We start from the raw sequence: 21,261 nt of genomic DNA, 5'->3' as shown, positions 1-21,261 counted from the left end.
CACAGCAGAACAACCAGAAGAAGCATACAGTAACGCGCCCATAGCACAATTGATAGAACTCCAGAGAAGGGCCCCACTGGAAGAGCAGGAGTTGTGGGGCAAACGAGGGTGTAAACAATCAGCCACAGATCTCATTTGGAGACAGGAAACGACAGGCATGGTAGTGATGCCTGTAGAATTATTAGAAGTAGCGTTCCAACAACTGCACTTCCCAGCTCACGTTGCAAAACACATCGCCTCAGACATACAGGAGGATTGGTTTGTTCCCAATCTGCACAAATACTTGTCTAAATTTGTGATTGAATGTACTACATGCCAAACTTACAATTCAGGGATGACATTACGAACTCTGCGTGGCACTTTGCCACGCCCTACAGGTCCATTCAGAGAACTACATATCGACTACGCCGATATGGGAGAAAAATGTAATGGAGCGAGATACTTGATTGTGGTGGTATGCCCTTTTTCACGGTGGGTGGAAGCGGGCCCCTGTCCCCATCCTGATGCAAAATGTGCTGCCAAGTTCCTTGTGCGAAAAGTATTCTCGCGGTGGGGAATCTGTGACGTGATCCATTCAGACAACGGCACGCACTTTGTGAATGATCTTTTCAAAGAAGTAACCTCCCTTCTAGGGGTGAAACAAACTATGTTCGATTTATCATTCAATGGCCAACGGAGTTGTGGAGAGGATCAACGGGCTGCTCAAAAGCAATTTATCGAAATTATCCAGCACGTTGAAAAAAAATTGGATATATTGTCTGCCCCTAGCACTGTTTCCAACTCAGAAATCAACCATGCAAGGATCACCATTTGAGCCCGCACGAAATCGTGACGGGGAGAAGAATGCACACGCCGCTCTCTCCTGTTAGGAGGGCGTCTGATGCACACAGGGCTGCCACAGTGCTGGGGGAAGAGTTTAAGGAATACCTAGCACAGCTAACGCGCACAGTACGCAGCATAGCAAAACAAATCGCTCTGCCATTTACTGAAGATGTAGCAACAGGCACCACCATGCCAGCAGCACATAGCCCGGAGGGGCCATTAATGCCAGGGGGACACATCTATGTTAGAAGCTTTGTAAGAAGGTGGAATTCACCAAGATTTCATGGTCCATACACAGTGGTGTACAGCACCCCAACTGCAGTTAAAGTGAAGGGACTGAAATACTGGGTGCACCTCTCGGACGTGAGAAGGGCGCGCGGTGTTGCACTCCCCCAAAACGAAACAGACTGTGTGGATGGCATTACTAACACAGTCTGACATGATGAAAAACTGCAACTAAGATAGGAAAAGTATAGTAAAAAAGCAAAATGATTTCTACATATTCTGTCTCTCTCTCTCTCTTTTTTTTCTCTCTTACTTTCATATGAATTGTGTTATTTTTCTTATTTTTCCTCATTGTTTTTATGATAAATGGAAAGAAATTGTTAAATGCCTAACTAAGCAAAAGATGAAAAAGAATGAACAATTGCAAATATGTTTCTTTTCATGATGACTTAACAAATTTGTCTCGCCCACATAGGTTCAACATGAGCCAATGCGATGAAACGGCTGAGCAGGCTGAAATGTTAGATAGAAATAGGGATGCCACTAAGGCCAGTAGATTGAGCAATGTAGAATGCGTTATAAAATATGCTGCCATATTATTTGCAATAATGATGTTTTATTTTATTTGTGGCAAATTCAATGAACAAAGGGGGAAGCGGGGCTAATATGACAAAACCAGGGTCTAAACTATTATGGACTGGAGTAACAACCATTTGGAAGGACACTTATAACGTTGAATCGAATAGTATAAATGCAACGCCACCCTATAACCAATTGCATGTAAACAAAACTGCTATCCCATTGTTGAGTAATACTATGGCCAAGGAAATAGAGCCTGGATGGGATGTAAATGACAGTTACTATTGGTTGACTAACTCCAGAAATATAAGACTGCACACACACACACAGCACCAGAAACCACTACTGAATACACACGTCACCATGAACAACAATGATGATGCATGGTCCAGAATATTCCCGGTGCAATATCAACGAGTTGGTACCCAATTAAAAAACAAAAGAAGGAGGAGAAAAAGGGGGGTGGGAAGAAAAAACAGATATGATATTTATCATAACCTGGGGTTAGATGAAATATAGGACCCCCGACACCCTGACCAATCAAATAAATGGTATTCAGACATGAGCACCGCAGCAAAGCAAGCAAGTAATGAAAGTTGCTACGTGTGCTCACTTATTCCTCATGCAACTGGAACCACAAAAATGTTAATTCCACAGAAAGTACCCTTGTCTGAGGCCCAATGTTTGATTGATATGATGCTGTGTAGAATAAAAAAGACATTTCAGGCACACACAGTCACCATGGAAAAATTGGAAAACGAACAAACATGCACCAGCAGACGACAAGGAGTAATTGCCTCCAAGAGCCATTTTTCATCATAAAAGGGACAAGGTATACAGACAACAAGTGGCATAATGAAACGATTGAATGCAAAGCTGAGGGGCTTCGAAGGCTGCCAGACGAACCATACGAGTGGGCAAAAGAAACGTGCATCCCCATCTGGTCACAGCATATCACCAAGCTGACATGGGTTACACCACTGGAGAGACCCATAAAGATTCAAAAGGAAATACCGCACAAACTTTGCTTCCATGGAGAAGGGAAGGTGAATATGGAAAATGCACAGCAGTGCAATAAGACTTTAATAATACCAAATATGAAAAAAGGCACTGCCGCATTAATGGACATATACTGGATCTGTGGCAAACCAGCTTACCTGCATCTCCCAGCATCCTGGAGGGGCACTTGTGCCCTAGCCACACTTCACTCAGCACTAATGGTGATACCAGAGAGACACGTTCAGTTTACAGCAAGGCCTTCGGCTGACGGTTTGACAGCAGGCCAATCGGCTGACATATCGGCAGCAGGGCAATCGGCTGAACCATCAACAGAGCCCGATGAGACGATCACGGAGCCCCTCAGCATACAAACTGTTGTCAGAAGAAACATTGAGAACCAAGTTGTCACGCAGCAAAATATCCAAACTCCTTGCTGAAATCCTGCTGCAGTACAAGCTTTTCTCATCTGCAGAGACATTTTTTGCATCATTTCTAGCACCAGGCGTTCAAGCACGCACAAATGCGAAATGGCTGCAGATAACACGCTGGGAGCTCATCCAGCTGGCTAACAACACTGAAGAAGGATTCAACATCATAAAAATAGAGCTCCGTGCACTGCGCCTGATGACGATGCAAAACAGATATGTCTTAGATCTTATCACGGCGATGGACGGCAGTGTTTGCAAAAATAATTGGGAGGGCGTGCTGCACGTTCGTACCAACTTCAGATGCTGATAACGGGACACTGTCACACGTGATAACAGCAGTGCATAATTTAGGAGAAAGAATGAGAACGGAAGGTGGAGCAGACAACAGCACATGGTTCGACAATCTGTTCAGCTGGATACCATCATGGGTGAACATAGCAACAAATCTACTCATTCCCATTATTGTCTTTCTTCTCCTAATATTTTGTGTGTGCCAACGGGGACTAAGATGCTGTGAAAATAATATGCCTAATTCAGCGATGATGATGGTAACAGTGGGCCGACAGACAACGGTGGCTACTCTGATAGATGCCCAAGTACAAACTGGAGAATATACCACACCGCAGTATAGAATGACTGCCATCTATAGGCAGTATGGGGACGTGGTCGATAATCTACATCAGACTACCATTAAAGAACCAAAGGACTTGCTGTGGTATAACGAGGTTTGGATAGATTTGGATGGGGATGGTGGGATATACTTAATGGTCACCCCAGAAGAATACGCAAGAAGGGGTAACAGCTTAAGAAGTGTGTGCAAGGCATGGATGCCCATAAAGGGTACACCTGCTTGGGATGAGGCTGTGGCTGAAGCTGAGCGCTACCGAAGGGAGAACGGAAAGAATGAGATAAGTAGTTTGTTACTTTAGATGTAACGAAAGGGGGGAATGTATGGGAGTGAGGGGCCCCCAAGCCCCCTCGCACCGTACACTCCTCAGTACGAAGCTTGGACCACGTGCCTCTAGTAGTGGGGTTGCCCCTTGCCCTTATGTAAAGTTAACCACGGTTGACCGCTAGATAGATGGGACTACTGAGCAGAACACGGAGCATCCATCTTTTGTGCCCCCTTTCGACTCCACCTTGGGTAAACAGGCCTCACTGCGATAGTACAGCAAGGCTCAGCTCCCCTTCCACCGCAGCAGCCAAGGACAGAGAGACACACACACAAGGCGCGCAGGCAGCTGGCTGGCCCCCACCCTTGCACTCCCCCTGCGAAGGAAAGCTCTGGGCTCCCATTCTCACGCTGAAGCTGGAGAAAGTTGCAACAACCAATATGATACAGTTTTCTTCCTCTAAGATCACTGTTAGCATGAGAACCAGGATGAGCTAAGCACTTTTTGCTCGTTCGTCCCCATAAACGTGCAAGCCACCCACCCCCATTTAGAATAATGTATTGCCATCCTGACCCTGCACTCCCTGTAAGGTATTTCTTTCAAGTGCCGGACCCTCGCCTGCGTTGCGAAACCCACCCAACACACCCACTACTAACCTTAAGCACTTTGCCACAATATATGTTTTTTCTTATACTAATAGGTCTAAAGCTTAGGAGATATGTGAAACACAGCTTGACTCTTTTTACATGCACAATAAAGGTCAAGGCCTCCAATTAAAGCCACGAATGACCCAATTGTACTGACAATAAATACTATGTGTGATTTGTGTAGAAATATGAAAAGAAGAATAAAATGTTTAAATCATTTGTTATTTAGTGCTTTACGAATGCAACATATTACCTTAGGTAGTGACCACAGTGACCGGACCCTGACCTGCGTGAAGCACAAGATATTTGACGTCCATCATCTCGTCAGCCAATCAGAAGGAAGAGATGCCACCCACACCTACAGCACCACACCGCCTGGCCAATCGGGTCCATTTAGTATTTTTTGTTAGAGTTACTTTAATTGATATATATATATGAGTGATGATGTAAATGAGATTGGGCATTTTTTGGGTTATTTCCTAGCTGGAGAAATAAACCATCCTTTGAACTCTTGCAGCCGGTTCTCAGTGCCTCTTTCCCCGACAGGGGTTGTGTTGGTTATTTTATTTTCTCTTACACGTAGTAAGCCGGGGAAATGCACCTACACCGTTAATAACGATACCAGTGTTTCTGTGAAAGTGTGCAGGCGTGTGCTGTTCCACCCAGCAAGCAACACCTGTCGGGAGGACCGGCACCCGCCTGTTAAGGAGAATTCTCTTATAAGGCTAATTTCCCAAACCTAGTGAGTCCCCCAGAAGCTTCGCTGGATTTTTTCGGGTTTGTTTTTTTCTACTGCTAAGAGTGAGACTCTTTTACTCCCACTCTTAGGCATGATTTGAGGTATGTCTCTGACGGTTTGTGTGATTTTGAGCGATGGGGTCTTTTACTCCATAGGGTATTATCTGGTTTTTTGTGTATGTGTTACACAGCACCCTCAGTGCAGTAACCCCGGGGTGTCATAGTGACAACCCAAACATAGACTCCATACCCTGGGACTGACTACTGTCTCCCAGGGCATGTAAAGTCACCATTGACTTTACTAGTCTTAAATTGTGAACAGAACCAGTGCAAACCATCATATTGTGGAAGTACTGGTAGGGGTAATTAGATTGCCCCTGGGTCTGTTTTCCAAGAGGCCCCTGTCCAGTCCCCCCTTGTCGAGTTTCTGGCTGGTGGCAGTGGATACTACACAAAATATTTCACCGGAATATTTCCTATGGGATTTTCCCATTCATTTTAAATGCACCACTTTTTTGGTGCAATGTTAAAGATACCGCCGGATTATTTATTCAATATTTATTCCCCGGTTGGGTCTTTTTGCCAGAACTCAATTCTAAAATGGCATGTGTGTCTGTCTCTGTAACTCTGACCAAGGTCGAACCCTTTGTTCCACTTTTTTGGCGGGCTTCTCCACAGTAGCCCTCCAAATGGTGCCACTCTGTCTGGGTTCCACAGGAAGGGTGGAGGGGGGAATCGGCACCCTGGACTGCGTTGCCTCGGCAACCCAAGTCACACTCTACTCTGATTGGCCCAGTGGTGAGCCGCCCGGCTCACCACTTAGCATGTGTGATTGACAGCTAGGCTGATGAATGGGGGTTTTAATGCATAAAAGCAGGGCCTTTGGGACTGGAACGTCAGAAGTCGCCACAGGACCTAAGAATCTGAAGAGGGAAGACGCTGAGCCATCTGCAACGACGACACCACCGGTGAAGCCCTGCTGCAGCCACCTCACCACTTTCCCGACGACAAGAGACGTCTTCTTCCCCTGAGCTGGTGGGATCAACCAGTTTGCCCTTTTCGCCTTCCAAAGACGTCTCTTGGTCGAATCGCCTGTGCCAAGCACCCCGGCGGCCGGACAGCCAAGCTCACCACTTTTGACCGCGAATAAAAGGACTGCACCTTTTAACCGGGAACTCCGTGGCTGGTCTCATCCCTGTGCAGTGCAACGACTCCACGTTTCCTCCTCGACGAGATCTTTTCTTCCCCTGCTCCGAACCACGTACTTCAACCACTGCCAGGAACAACTGCCCCCGCTGGAGCTTCCTTTCTCTTTAAGGTACTGTGCCCTGCCTGGCCTCCCTTTCTACAGATTGCTAAAGGTGACCCTTAAATCCTTGGCTTCTAAAATGGGTTGGCTCCAGGCCTTCTAACTATCTCTTTGGAACACTCTGCAAAGACTTTTACTGCACTTTAAACCGTGTGATCCTGGGCACATTTCTCTTTGCTCCATTTAAAGTGGGCCTGGCCTATGAACTTTGGCTCTACAGTATAACCTGCCTTTCTCCCCTTGCTCTGAACTCTTAAAAGTGTTGGGAACCGTTTTATTTTATGCTCTGCCTTTTTCTCTCCCTTTAACTGAATTATTGGAGTGCCATCTAGGTTACGCGCTCACATCTGTTTTTACAAATAGTGGTGTTTTGACCTAGACTTGTTTGATAATCATTAAGGGAGGTGTGTATACTTTACCTGACTGTGTTTTAACTTGCTTTTGATTTAGAGTACTAGTATATGCCATAAAGTGTGTTTTAAATAAATAATTATATACTTTTTATACAAAGCTCTTGTCAGTGTTTGTTTGCTCTACTGTGTTTTGGGCCCTATTGTGTATACTCTACATACTGCCCTACTCTTCTTGAGAGAAGTCCGACTTCTCAGCCACAGCCACCAGGTAAATCTGGGTGGTGCAAACTGCTACCAATTGGGTTTACTGCATGCTCTTGTAGTCTTAATCTTTTTGCAGTGTTCCCCAAGGGAACTGCACAGGATTCTGCCTAACACCGCCCACCAGTCTTGAACTTTGCCGGTCCGGAAACAACGGTGCCAGTGAGCTTACCGGCACCGTTGGTTCCGGACCTGCAACATTGTAATGAGCACCAATGTCAGTCATTCATTTAACTTTATTCGGCCATAGGGCCATCAAAGTACTTATACATAATTTCCACTTATAAATCAGTTACAATACAATATGAATAACAAGAGCCATTTGCCCACCCACGTCATAGAACAATAATTAGTTACAGTCCCCAAACCAGTTACAATGTCTGCTGCATCGTTGTGGGGAAAGGGTCTCCCGCCTCCTTTAGTGGGCCCTGCAAGTCTTTTTCCCCAGTGGCACCAAATTGGCTCCGGAGAGTGTTGTGGACTGGGGTCTAGTTGCCAAAGGGAGTGTCATTCCGAGGCCAGCATTCTTCCAAAGAGGGGAGGCACTAATAAGAATCAAGCTACTTCTCTTGGGGCGTCGACGCATACGAATTCCCAGTAGGCCAGAGGCTAATCCTCGATGCCCGAATTCTATGCGGATGTAATCACGTGAGCTACCCCCATGATAAAACAATCTACTGCAGCATACAATGTCCTCCCTAATCAAGGAGTAACATCCATAGACTGTTCTCAACCAATGTGTGCACTTATTAATTATTAATGAGGGAGTCTCTTGATTCAAACTCATTACTGGAGTATTTAGGGATCCTGTGCATGATAACCACACCCATTCTTTGCAACCCCCCCCACATGGTTCCACGCTGCGACTCTTGATGCTGAGAACTATACATATTTGGAACTTGTGATTTTAGTGCACTACAATTTGGCAAAGCTGTGGTCCCTCCACGGTCTACTACATTGCCCTCACCCACCCCATAGCTCACAGCCCCGTATGTAGTCCTAGACCGCTTGTTCAAAATCCCCATGGTCGTGCCGCCGTGGACTATGTGCGGCTTCCACCAGACGATTAGTGGATGTTGGACTATTACCGATGTCAGATTGACCCCAGGTTTCCTTTGCAGACACCACTTCAATGGGCACCCAGGGAATGGGACCATTCATGGCAGGTTGAGTCACAGCTAACTGTGAGAAACCTGAAGGTGTCTCACCTGCTACTCCTCAGGGATCTGTCATCCAGGTGGCCAGGACACGGCCATCGCTTTTGGATCCAGTTCCTGGGGGTGGCCCAGTGTGGGAGGATCACCTGGATGATGGGGTCTTCAGGGAGTGGAAGTGGGACACCGGAGGGTGAGACGCAGTATCCCCTTACTTGTAAGACCTTTTCCCTCCTATCTTACCAGCTAGGATACCTGGGAATTCAACCCCCACACCCCGTTTCCCAACATAAACACTTTCTCAAGGACAGTTCACTGTGAGCGACAACGGACTAACACCAGAGCCGTATATATGACATGTCCCAACACCATGGTCAAGCAATTATGGATCATTACACACACCTGATTTCCATCACACTTCCCCACACAGATAAAAAGCGGAGCATGAAAGCACACTCTGAGCAAGGCAAAACACATGAGGAAACAGCAGTTCCAAGATGGTCATTTAATACAAGGAGAAAGACAGCGAGACCGGAGAGGCTTGCGAGGAGGGAAGCATCCTTGACCTATAAAGACCATTACTTTCATGAACCTTTGAAAGTAAGAAACTGAAGACCAGGAACTAAGGCTGATCAAAACTGCACAGTGTGTCTGAGGTACCCAGGGCTCTCCCACGTCGATAACCAAGGCAGGGAGGAGTGATAGCCACTCTGGTGCTGTCCTTGGCTCCTACAACAAAGCAGCATCCGGAAAGAAAGCACACCCGGTGAGTCGGAGAGACCGATACCAAACCAGCTTGTGTTTTGAACCAAGGTTGCAAGCGGCAACATTGTATAAAGAGAACAGTGTGTGAAGAGTTTGGAATAAGCGACGAAAAATGCAACTGACAGCCAAAAGACTTTGTTGAACTTTGTAACTGAACTTTGGGAAACCAAGAAAAGATACCATACACAGAGTGGTCCGACACCACATGGGTCCTCATTCGAAAGTTTCTGTTAGGTATCCATCTGATGCTGAGTGGGAGAGAGATCAAAGTGGTCCTGTAACAGGTCAAGCTAAACCCTGTGCACATTCGAAAGTCTTCGATAGTTTAAAGTAAATCCAAACTGGTCGGAGCTCAGCTGAGGGAGACAAATTGAACCTTGTTTGAAAGGGCTCTGAGCCTGGCAGAGAGGGATCCAGGGTGAATACCCAAGTTGAATATTGAAGAGAACATTTATGTGTTGCTTCCGGTACAGCAGGCCCTCTGCATCAAGAGACTTGCGAGAAGTAAGGAGACTTGGAGACAGAAGGTCCTGAACTGGGAAAATAGAACTGTATACTTGTGCCGCAGAAGCCAGAGAGTGTGTTTTGCTCAAGTGACCCGCCTTGTCCCGTGCTGAAAATGTGGGTAAGGGAGGCCAATGGTAAGAGCACCCCGACATAATATTTTGGGAACACTTCTTTCTTTTTCATGAACATGACCTCACATTATTTTGTAACTTAGTGGTACGATTGGCAATAGGTTTTTTAGTATAGGCCCTTTTAATTTGACAAGACACTACTAGGACTGCATTACTATTATTTGATGGCCGTATCTTGCTCCCATCTGTAGATTTAGGTTTAGATAGGCGTTTATCACACCTATGCAAAAGTTCAATAAACACCCTTGAAGTGTGGTCACTTAGGTCTATCTTACTATTGCCACCATGCGTTCCTTACATACCTTTGAAGCATTGCAGCATTTCTTCGTTGCTGGATCAGGTGCCCTTATGTCGAATTCGTTGTTTAGCTGGTGGTGCCCTGAAGTGCCCCTCCTAATGCCTTCACCCATTTCTAAGATCAGTAATAAAAATGTCTTTAGAGCCATAAATTCTATGAGGACCAGAGAACAATGACAACTCTTTCCTGGTTCATCAGCGGGGGACAATGCAGGGGATGAAAAAGGAGTAACAGGTGTTGCAAGAGGGGCTACCACAGGTTGTTTAGTACCCAGCATGAGCCTTTCCGTATTAGGTGAGTCTTGCACGCCGGGTGCATGATAACCAGTGTCTTTCAGTAGGTAGTGGTGAGAAGGTGATCCTTTGCACAGAGGTCCCCATTTCCTGTACTCCTATTGACTATATTCCTGTTTCGGTGAGTCTAGATGTTACCTTCATGACGGGGACAGTGTGGATTACTTACCTCTGTGTTCCTGGTTACAAGAGGTATGGTTATAGCAAGGACTGGGTCACAATTATACTTTGCCTGAACTTATTCACAGGGGTGACAGGCTGAATCTTCAAGAGCCAGGACATGGAATTGGAGATGAGATATGGAGTGAAGGGAGGAATGGGTGCTTCGATTAGAGACGAAACTATTGGCTCACAGAGCCCCAAACAAGCTTTGGCCGATACATGCCTCCCATTGCTTAGTAGTTCCGGAGAAGGGAGGGCATCACTCGCCACCAGGCTGGCTGCTGGAAGAGCCAAGCAAGTGTTCCCTAGATTAAATGGTGCAGGGGCTTTCCCTTTATCCTGCTGGTCACGGTAGCCTTTAGTGGGGAGGGTACCTGCATTTGTCGCCATTACTGTTGGGGCACTTCCCAGGAATTTGTTGATTTCAATGATCAATTTGTAGACATCGCGCGTGATCATAACCGGTCTGTGGGCACTGATCTGATGCCGCGCTTTATACCCAGAGGTTTCTAAGCGCTGACCCGAGAATCAAACCTGTGTTGCTCTGCGTCGTCTTGCTTCCAAGGTGAGCGCATTGCCCCTGAGCTATCCTACCGAGACTGCTAGGTTGGTTGGGTCCAGTAACCTCTGTTTCACTAATGCAATTTTCCTCGAGTGAGGGCGAAGGAGGAGAACCAATGTCCGTGGCCACAGCTATCGTCACCATGTCAATGCGAACGGATGAAACGGCAAGGAAAAGAAAGTTGCCAAATCAACATATAGGGACAGAGAGGCAGGGCGGCAGGCCGGTATAGCAGTTCAAACAAGCCCCACCCCTTCTTCTCACCTATGCTCATCGTCGTGGGGGGTCATGATGCTCCTTTCAGTTTTCCTTCCAATGAAAATTCAATCAGTCGAGGGGTTGTATCAGATGGACAACCCCTTCAGTAGCTTAAAACCCCTGTGGACCTCACCACCCCACAGCGTTGGTCCCCCGGCGGGATTCAGCCCCTGGCAGGTATTGCAGCTGTTAATGAAGGTGGGGGGCCTGAATACTGGTCCTCAGATGTATGGAGGCCATCCTGAGCCAAGTGAAAGTGGTGATGGCTACACCACGCCCTTGGTCCCCCGTCAGGCTAAGTAACAATGTAACTGAAGCACCAAGAGAAATATGTACCCAAGGCTGAAGTAATCGTGAATACAAAGATAATGAAGTAACTTACTGGTCAATAATTGTAAATACGCAGTAACGCAAGGTACAAAGGAAACATATAGAGGCTTGCTATAGAGGAATAACGTGGCAAGCACAGCCATGATAGGAAAATGGACGCTGGCTCATGTGGAATTCAACCAAGGTTGCAGAATCAAGAGAGGGTGGAAATCTCCATGTGCAGAACAACAGGAAGGCTATGTTGTCCTAGCATCAAGGATGCTATTTTAATGGAATAATTGCAAGGCACAAGAGGAGTTAACCAGGCTAAGCTATGAACGAAGGGCACACTTCTCTTAGAGTAAGGAAGAAAACATGTATATGTACTCTATGCAAGGTAGAGTGAGCAAGTCTCTAGAGGCCAAGAGGAGCAACAGCACCCTGCATAATTGAATCAAATAACAGCAAATAAGAGGCTGAAATGGACAAATGTGTGGTCTCTTCGGATGGGACTCAGAAGTCGAAGACAAGGGCTATTCATTAGTGCCTTAGATGAAGATAATGGTGTGGTCACACTCCCTTGAATGTTCCAGGACAGTGAGCAGGCTGCAAGGTCAACTACAGACAGAAGACTTTGGCTAATGGCCGACTGATGAGAGATGGACTAATTGGAAAAACTGGGAGTAGTCTAAAGAGCCGAAAGTCCAAGGTTGGGATAGTATGCCACCAATCAGTGGGTCTATGGGACAACCTAACATACACCGTTGCATAAACCAACCCGCTGACATTTTGTCCGCTATAATCAGTACTATACATATTTAGAGGTAGTTCAAGGCGTGTCCTACAGACAAGGGGCAGCCAATGATGTATTAAACCGTATATGTTCTATATGTAGATATGTTCCCTTAACCATCCCTTCCCTCAATAGGTTTTATAATTTGCCACATAGGACATCAAGCTACTGTGTAAATGTTGATGCATCAGTCCAATGCCTGTCAGTTCTCCCTGCTTTATTAAATGAGAATAAAGCAGTACTTTGCCATATTCCTTGAGTCTGTCCCATTATTTGGGATGAGATCATTATTTGTAATTCCATCTAGCACAAAAGACGTGTCAAGGTGCTAGAGCACATTTTGCTGCTAGTGGTGCAGATGATTACCATCTAATCGACCTAGGCCAGATCCAGACCCCTGGACGTTTGGCTGCTCCCACCATTAGCCAGACAACTGCAGGGCTTCTGGAGATCGGCGGGCAGAGTCACGTGCAAGAAGATTTAGTTGGCAGGTGACCCTTTGAAGAAATTCCTGTGCGGTCCCCGCAGGTGCCATGTGGACAGAAGGCAAACTGGTCGGTTGAGCGAGAGTCGATCTCAAGGGACTCAAGCAGAGTCACGGATGTAAGTAGAACGAAGGTGGCAAAAATAGGGGGAGGGATTGTGCTGTAAATAAGATGTACACATTTTAACAGGATTTTTTGGACATTTTATAAAGAGAAGCAAATACCTCGATTCCTGGTTCCATGGGGACAGAAGGGTACGCACTAAAGTAAAAGACTCCAAATAGGGTTGTTAAGGATTCCTAAGGCAAGGCCCGCAAAAGAGTGTATATCAAATCCAAAATGGAGTGAAACGGAGAAGGGATACATTTACTAAAATAGTAAACGAAGGCATACCCAGTCAAATTTTAAAAAGCACATATGGGGGAGGTTTTAAAAATGTCAATATAAAGCTTTTCTTGTCTTTAGACTAATAAATATAAAACAATAGGAAAACATTAAGGAAATTGGTGAATATTTCCACTCTTTTACCCGTGTGCTTCAAGTTATGATTCATCTTTCCTAGATGGCCACCACGGTAGAAATACTCCCAACACTATAACTTGATAATCAATATGGCCGCTGAGTGTTCCGTACCAAAGCCCAAGTTACGTTCTAATTCTGGGAATCGCGCTGGGACGCACGTGTAAATCTTTCATTACAAAGCCGCCGGAAAAGCAGAGCGTGTTGTTTCACAAACTACTTGGAGTCACATACGAGTCTGTGGTTCCAGTCCCCATGTATTCTTAGGTATTTAGGCGATTTTAGACAGACTAGACTTCCGATACTTGTTAGCAGCTTGGAACTCCCAAGTCTGTTATTAGTTCAAGTGTCCCCTCTGGTATACGAGATAGTTACTGTTTTACACGTGTGGTATACCAGCTTGTAACTCCCAAGTCAGTTATTCTCCCGAGACTGGGTGGTTTATACTGAACTCCGTTTTATGCTGCAGTGAAACATCCAAGCCGATATTCTCCTGACTTTACTCTTCGTTTTTGTGAAAATAAATTAACAGAACTGGCTCTCTGGAAGGTTCTAGCCCGACACAGCAAAATATCAGGTATTCCCTCCTTATGTTATGACTTCCCAGTGGTGTGTGGCATGTTGACAAGTTATTGTGCAAACCCAGTAGAGGTTCCTAAATCCTGCATCTTAGTCGCCCATGCAGCTCCTGAGTCAGGTATCCGCAGTGCTACTAAGAAAGGGGACGCAGCCATTAAGATGTCCCTGCATAGTGTCAATTACCTGTTTTCCTGTATGTTCCACTAGGAGACAGGGAGTATACAGTGTGTCAGAGGCGACTGCTTTCCATGGTTCCCAAGGACCCTTCAAGCAACTGAGAACCGGCACAACCCGAACAGCCTCCCCGGAGGAGTACTGCATAGAAACAGAAGGTCTGTAGTTGCTGCAGAGAACTGGGAGGAGGGTGCAAAGGCTCGACCAGACCCCAAGGCAGGTGGGAGAAATCAGGCCCCAAGGCTGGGTCAGAGACACCAGGCACCAAGGCAGGGAGGCGGGGTGAAATCATATCCCAAGGTGCGCTGAGATAGAGACCCGAGACCCCAAGGAGGGGTAAAAACCAGGCGATAACTAACTGGAGAAAGTGCCATGAGATTCCTTGTTGGGGAGCCCAACGTGAGTACCTTGACTGGATTTTTGAACCAGGGAGTTCCCAAGAGTGGACGTAGATCAGAGACAAAACCCTGATTAACCTAGTGAGAAAGAGATGAACCAAAGACTGAGAGCAACCTGAGGAGGGGAAACTTAAAGAAACATTTGGTGTCTGGACTTCACCAGTGCAATGGAGGAAGCAAACCTTTTTCCTGATAAAGGGACAGCGGGACAGGATCAGAAACAGGCCACCAATCATTCGTTTGGACAAAGGCCCTTACTGTACCTTTGTTAAAGTTGGGCTGTTTTGTTTACAGTGGTAGGGACAGCAATCAAGCTAGAATACGTTTCTGGACAGTGGATGCCAAGCACTCTTTTAGACTTCTTTCTATTCTTTAAAGTAGGACACAGACATTTAGGAATAGAGTATGTTTTGGGGTGTTCAAATAAAAAGAATACTCAACCCAAAATGCCACGTGGTCCGTCTAATAATTCTGATTTACCATAGCATGTAGACCATGTGCATGAGGATGTTTCTTGCACCTCTAGGCTGAAACTTGAGATACCTACCTGTCTCGCACTACAGGTGTTTCAAGACCCTGGGGTATTTGAACCCTAAGCAGAAACAAATTAGATGTTCTTGATCTAGGTCTTCTTTAGGGAAATTTGTGTGAATATTTTACTGAGTCATAGATTTCTAGCACGTTGGGCTGCCTCTAAGCAGTGGTCAATATTCCACATGGCAGTTTGACGTATGCTGTTCCTTCGCTAAAGCACATCATTTGATTGTACTCTAATTACTCCGAGCATGACTGACAGTTAAGAGATCTCCTCTCATTTGTATTCTCTTTACATTGTACACTTGGCACCTGTCCATTTATTTAATGTTTACTTGTAGCGAGCATATGCGACAGGCTGGTCACTTTAGATCGTGATGGAGAATGAGGTAGAAAGAGTATGGGAAGGAGACTTAGAAAGGAATCAGATTTGGAAGCAAAAGAGAAGTAATGAAGAATAAAAAAGCAGAGAAAATAGTGAAATATGATAAAGTTCAGGTCGCGGTATATCTTTAAAGGCAAGGCATTCCAGAAGGTGGCAAAGTGGTCTGCGTCCCTGGTAGCTGGTCTCATTTTATTCCACTACTGCATCAATGTCTACATCATTTAGTTTTGCCAGGTTGTCTGCTTACTAGCCAAGTGTTTTTCATCTTTCTTCTCTGATACGTTCTGCTGTGTCCACCAGCCAATTCAAATACTTGGTCGAGCAGGCCACAAGTCGGCCCTGCAAAATGCTGAAGAAGTGCCTTGTCATTTATTGTACCATGCACAGTATGTGGTAAGTGGTCTCTGGGGTATAATGATTCAGTGGGGAATCTCTTGTGAAACTCAAAGCCTGCTACCAGTAAATACTTGGAGAATGGCTTACTATCCAAGTGTAAAGCAGGAAGGAACGCACGCTGATCCAGTGCCATGCTGTTTACAAAGAATTTCAGTGAGAAGGCTGAAGAATAGATTCAAACAAAGACCAAAACGAATCAAAGACACAGTACTATTACATAAAATGGGCTGCATCCAAAAGCAGCACAAAACGGGCACTTGCACATTTATTACCCAAAGCATCTAATAATTAGAGAAGGAGGCCCAGATCTGTAGAACGGGCGTATTCCCACCAACAAACCACTTAATAGCACGGGTAGGAAGCCCCTGTAAGGGGCTGATCACACCCACACAAACATGTCTAACTGCGGGAAACAGCCACTGCTGAAAGTGTTTGCTCTAGTGCAACAGCCTTGCATCTGCTCTCTAACCAAAGGGCTGCTTCCAGACGGACCATGAAGTATGACTGCAGCGCACACACACGACGGTTCTCCTGAGCATAAGTGCAAACCCCTAGGCCTCATTCTCACTGCCATACTGCCAGACTATTGTGGAAGTCCAATCAAAAAGGATGAGCATACTCGTCCTTGGCACTTAAGGGGTTAATCATTGCTTCAGCCGTCCTGAGGAAAGTCTCTGCTTCACAAGGTGTGCACTCTGCCAGAAAAGGGGGCTAAACATGGAGGTGCTGTAGGCGTTTAGAAATGCATTTGGTGTCAAATCAAATTCAGAGTACTGAGGAAATCAACATTTCTCCTTGTGATTAAAACCATCATGGCTTAAGAGCAGTCATATTTGCATGCGAAGCATGTCTTAGTCCCCCATCAACTGATGAAAACAAAAACGTGGGATGTGCAGGATGCAAGATGTACTTTCTGGTCCCACTGTAGCAGCCAACATTAACCGGTACTAAAAGGACGATATGCCAATGTGCATAGTTTACCCAAACAAAGGAAACACACATGGCAACATACACATCGCACACGCTCACCTGCATACAAGAGCAATGATATTTCACAGTCTGCTTCCCACTATCAGATAGCAAACTTTGCTCCGATTGCACTAAACCACCCATAGTCCCAGTCAGTTTTCCTTGCCGGACCCAAAGACCTAAGGCGCTGTGCAAGTAAGAAGACATTGGATTTAGTCAATGGACATTGGCCACGTGCCCGATGGGTAGCATAGTCACCTGATCAGGGTGCCCACCATGACCTCTCTGATAGTATGCATGCAATTCAATAGAACAAGCGATAATGCAACTGCAAGCAGATACTAAATATTCACAATTACTGACAAAAATTATTAGATTCAAAACCGTGTCTCCAAAGACATTTGCAAAAAAAACATATTTCAAGCAAAAATGTACAGTACCTGATCTCTGCTGTTTCGGTACACTCTCTGCGTCCAAATAACTGAATGCTACAAACAAAAACAATTAAAGAGCATGATTAGTGCCTCCTTTACGTTGCATTTAAGTACTTTATGGGTTTGAATTAAACTTTCCAACACCTTATCACAAAGGTAGGGTGAATAAAACACTCGTGCAGGAGTGTTCATGATGAATTAGGACAAGAAGTTGTGAACTGAATGTAGGAATCAAGGTGGACCGGTGCAGGTTACCAATCCTACCCCTTGCTTAAACTTTGGCAAAGGCAATCGTTTTGGCGTTTACTGCTGTTATTTGCATTTTGCATTTAAAGACACGAGGTGCAAGGAGAGAGTGCAAAGTTTGGAGAGCGGGACTAGAGGGAGCAGGACTATAGAGCTAGAGGGAGCGCAACTATGGGTAGAGGGAGCGCGACTAGGGTGGGTGGGTAGGGGGGTAGGAGTGTGACTTTGGGGGGTAGGGGTGTGTCTAGGGTGGGTGGGTGGTAGGTAGGAGCGTGACTAGGGTGGGTTGGTGCCGGGTAGAAGGAGTACGACTCGGGTGGGTGGGTGGTCTTTGGTAGAAGGAGCACGACTAGGGTGGGTGGGTGGTCTTTGGTAGAAGGAGCACGACTTTTTTGGTAGAAGGAGCACGACTATGGAAGAAGGAGCACGACTAGGGTGGGTGGGTGGGGGGTAGAAGGAGCACGACTAGGGTGGGTGGGGGGTAGAAGGAGCACGACTCTGGAAGGAGCACGACTAGGGTGGGTGGGGGGGTGGAAGGAGAGCGACTAGGGTGGGTGGGTGGGGTTCGGGTGGAAGGAGAGCGACTATGGTGGGTGGGGTTCGGGTGCAAGGAGAGCGACTAGGGTGGGTGGGGTTCGGGTGCAAGGAGAGCGACTAGGGCGGGTGGGTGTCGGGGGCGGAAGGAGAGCGACTAGGGTGGGTGGGACGGTGGAAGGAGAGCGACTAGGGTGGGTGGAGGTAGAAGGAGAGCGACTAGGGTGGGTGTGTGGCGCATAGAAGTAGCGCGACTAGGGAGGGTGGGTGGCGCATAGAAGGAGCGCGACTAGGAGGTTGAGTGGGGGTAGAGGGAGCGCGACTACGGTGGGTGGGGGGTAGAGGGAACGCGACTAGGGTGGCTGGGGGGCTAGAGGGAGCACGACTAGGGTGGGTGGGGGATTGGAACGAGGGAGCTCGACTAGGGGGGTAGGTACTATTGGTAGAGGGAGCACGACTAGGGTGGGTTGGTAGAGGGAGCACGACTATGGTGGGTGGGTATTAGGTAAAGGGAGCGAGACTAGGGTGGGTGGGTATTTGGTAGAGGGAGCGCGACTAGGGTGGGTGGGTATTTGGTAGAGGGAGCGTGACTAGGATGGGTGGGTATTGGGTAGAGGGAGCGCGATTAGGGTGGGTAGGTGCAGGATAGACGGAGCGCGATTAGGGCGGGTGGGTAGGGGGTAGAGGGAGCACGATTAGGGCGGGTGGGTAGTCGGTAGAGGGAGCGCGATTAGGGTCGGTGGGTAGGGGGTAGAGGGAGCGCGATTAGGGTGGGTGGGTAGGGGGTAGAGGGAGCGCGATTAGGGTGGGTCGGTGGGTTCTGACTTAGATGGAGCGCGACTAGGGTGGGTCAGTAGGTTCTGACTTAGAGGGAGCGCGACTAGGGTGGGTGGGTTTTCGGTAGATGGCTGCTACTCGGGTAGGGTGTGTGGGGTTAGAGGGAGCGCGACTTAGGGATGGGTTGGTAGAGGGAGCGCGACTATGGTGGGTGGGTATTGGGTAGAGGGAGCGAGACTAGGGTGGGTGGGTATTTGGTAGAGGGAGCGTGACTAGGGTGGGTGGGTATTGGGTAGAGGGAGAGCGATTATGGGTAGAAGGAGTGCGATTAGGGTGGGTAGGTGCAGGGTAGAGGGAGCACGATTAGGGTGAGTGGGTAGGGGGGTAGAGGGAGCGCTACTAGGGTGGGTCGGTGGGTTCTGACTTAGAGGGAGCGCGACTAGGGTGGGCGGTTTAGAGGGAGCATGACTACTGGTAGACAGAGCGCGACTTAGACTTAGAGGGAGCGTGACTAGGGTGCGTGGGTATTTTGTAGAGGGAGCGCAACCTGGGTCGGTGGTTTCTGACTTAGATAGAGCGTGAATAGGGTGGGTGGGTAATTGGGCGCTTTAGAGGGAGCACGATTACGGTGGGTGGGGGATAGATGGAGCGCGACTGGGGTACAGGGAGCGCGACTAGGGTTTAGAGGAAGAGCGACTTAGCGGTAGAGGGAGCGCGACTAGGGTGGGTGGTTGGGGGCATAGAGGGAGCGTGACTATGGGTGATAGAGGGAGCGTGACTATGGTAGGTTGGGACAGGGGGTTAGAGGGAGCATGACTAGGGTGGGTGGGTTACAGGGAGCACGACTAGGGTGGGTGGAGGCCTTAGAGGTAGCACGACCATTGAGGTTTGAGGAGCATGACTAGGGTGGGTGGGTGGGTGGTTAGAGGGAGCACGACTATGGGTTAGAGGGAGCATGACTAGGGTGGGTGGGTGTGGGGTTAGAGGGAGCACGACTAGGGGTGGGTGGGCGTTTAGAGGAGCGCGACTAGGGTGGGTGGGTGGCGGGTACAGGGAGCACGACTTTCGGGTAGAGGGAGCGCAACTAGGGTTGGTGGGACTATGAGTTAAAGGGAGCTTGACCAGGGTCGGTCGTTGGGGGGAACAGAGGGAGCGCGACTATGTAGTAGAGGGAGCGCAACTAGGGTTGGTTGGTCGGGGGTTAGATGGAGTACGATTTGGGTGATTAGAGGGAGCACGACTTGGGTGGGTGGGTGATGGGTTAGAGGGAGCATGACTATGGTTAGAGGGAGCACGACTTGGGCGGGTTGGGGGTTAGAGGGAGCATGACTTGGGTGGGTGGTTGGTTGGGGGGTTAGAGGGAGCACGACTTGGGTTGGTGGGTGTTCAGTTAGAGGGAGCACGACTAGGGTGGGTGGGTTGGTGGGGGGGTAGAGGGAGCGCAACTTGGGTGGGTGGGCTATTTCCAAGAAGGAGCGTGACTAGGAGGGATGGGTAGGGGGTAGAGGGAGCGTAAATATGGTCGGTCGTTGGGGGGACAGAGGGAGAGCGACTATGTGGTAGAGGGAGCGTGACTAGGGTGGATGGATGGGGGGTAGAGGGAGCGTGACTAGGATGGGTGGGTGGGGGGTAGAGGGAGCGTGACTAGGGTGGGTGGGTGGGGGGTAGAGGGAGCGTGACTATGGGGTAGAGGGAGCGTGACTAGGGTGGGTGGGTGGGGGGCAGAGGGAGCGTGACTAGGGTGGGTGAGTGATGGGTAGAGGGAGCGTGACTAGGGTGGGTGGGTGTGGGGTAGAGGGAGCGTGTCTAGGGTGGGTGGGTGGGGGTTAGAGGGAGCGTGTCTAGGGTGGGTGGGTGGGGGTTAGAGGGAGCGTGTCTAGGGTGGGTGGGTGGGGGGTAGAGGGAGCGTGTCTAGGGCGGGTGGGGGGTAGAGGGAGCGTGACTAGGGTGGGTGTGTGGGGTAATGTAGAGGGAGCATGACTACGGAGGGCGGTTAGGTGTTAGATGGAGCGTGACTTTGAGGGAGCGTGACTACGGGTAGAGGGAGCGTGACTAGGGTGGGTGGGAGGGGGGTAGAGGGAGCGTGACTAGGGTGGGTGGGTGGGGGGTAGAGGGAGCGTGACTAGGGTGGGTGGGTGGGGGGTAGAGGGAGCATGACTGGTAGAGGGAGCGTGACTAGGGTGGGTGGGTGGGGGATAGAGGGAGCGCGACTAGGGTGGGTGTGTGGGGTAATGTAGAGGGAGCGCGACTACGGAGGGCGGTTAGGTGTTAGATGGAGCGCGACTTTTCGAGGGAGCGCGACCAGGGTCGGTGGGTGGGGGCTTAGTGGGAGCGCGACTGGGGGC

At 48.2% G+C, this 21,261-nt stretch overlaps 1 protein-coding gene across 2 annotated transcripts in view; it reads right to left on the bottom strand.

The window, feature by feature from the left end:
• The window catches only part of GSAP (gamma-secretase activating protein), a 2,819,616-nt gene that overhangs the window by 2,467,583 nt on the left and 330,772 nt on the right, over nucleotides 1-21,261 (bottom strand). For both annotated transcript variants that reach the window (XM_069628052.1, XM_069628053.1), the window contains exon 5: nucleotides 17,366-17,413. In XM_069628052.1, the coding sequence (XP_069484153.1) occupies nucleotides 17,366-17,413 (48 nt within the window). The remainder of the gene's footprint in view (nucleotides 1-17,365; nucleotides 17,414-21,261) is intronic.

This window comes from Ambystoma mexicanum, chromosome 12, assembly GCF_040938575.1.
Source record: "Ambystoma mexicanum isolate Mex_15411 chromosome 12, UKY_AmexF1_1, whole genome shotgun sequence".
Classification (NCBI taxonomy): Eukaryota; Metazoa; Chordata; class Amphibia; order Caudata; family Ambystomatidae; genus Ambystoma; species Ambystoma mexicanum.
This window is presented reverse-complemented; position numbering and strand designations above follow the sequence as displayed.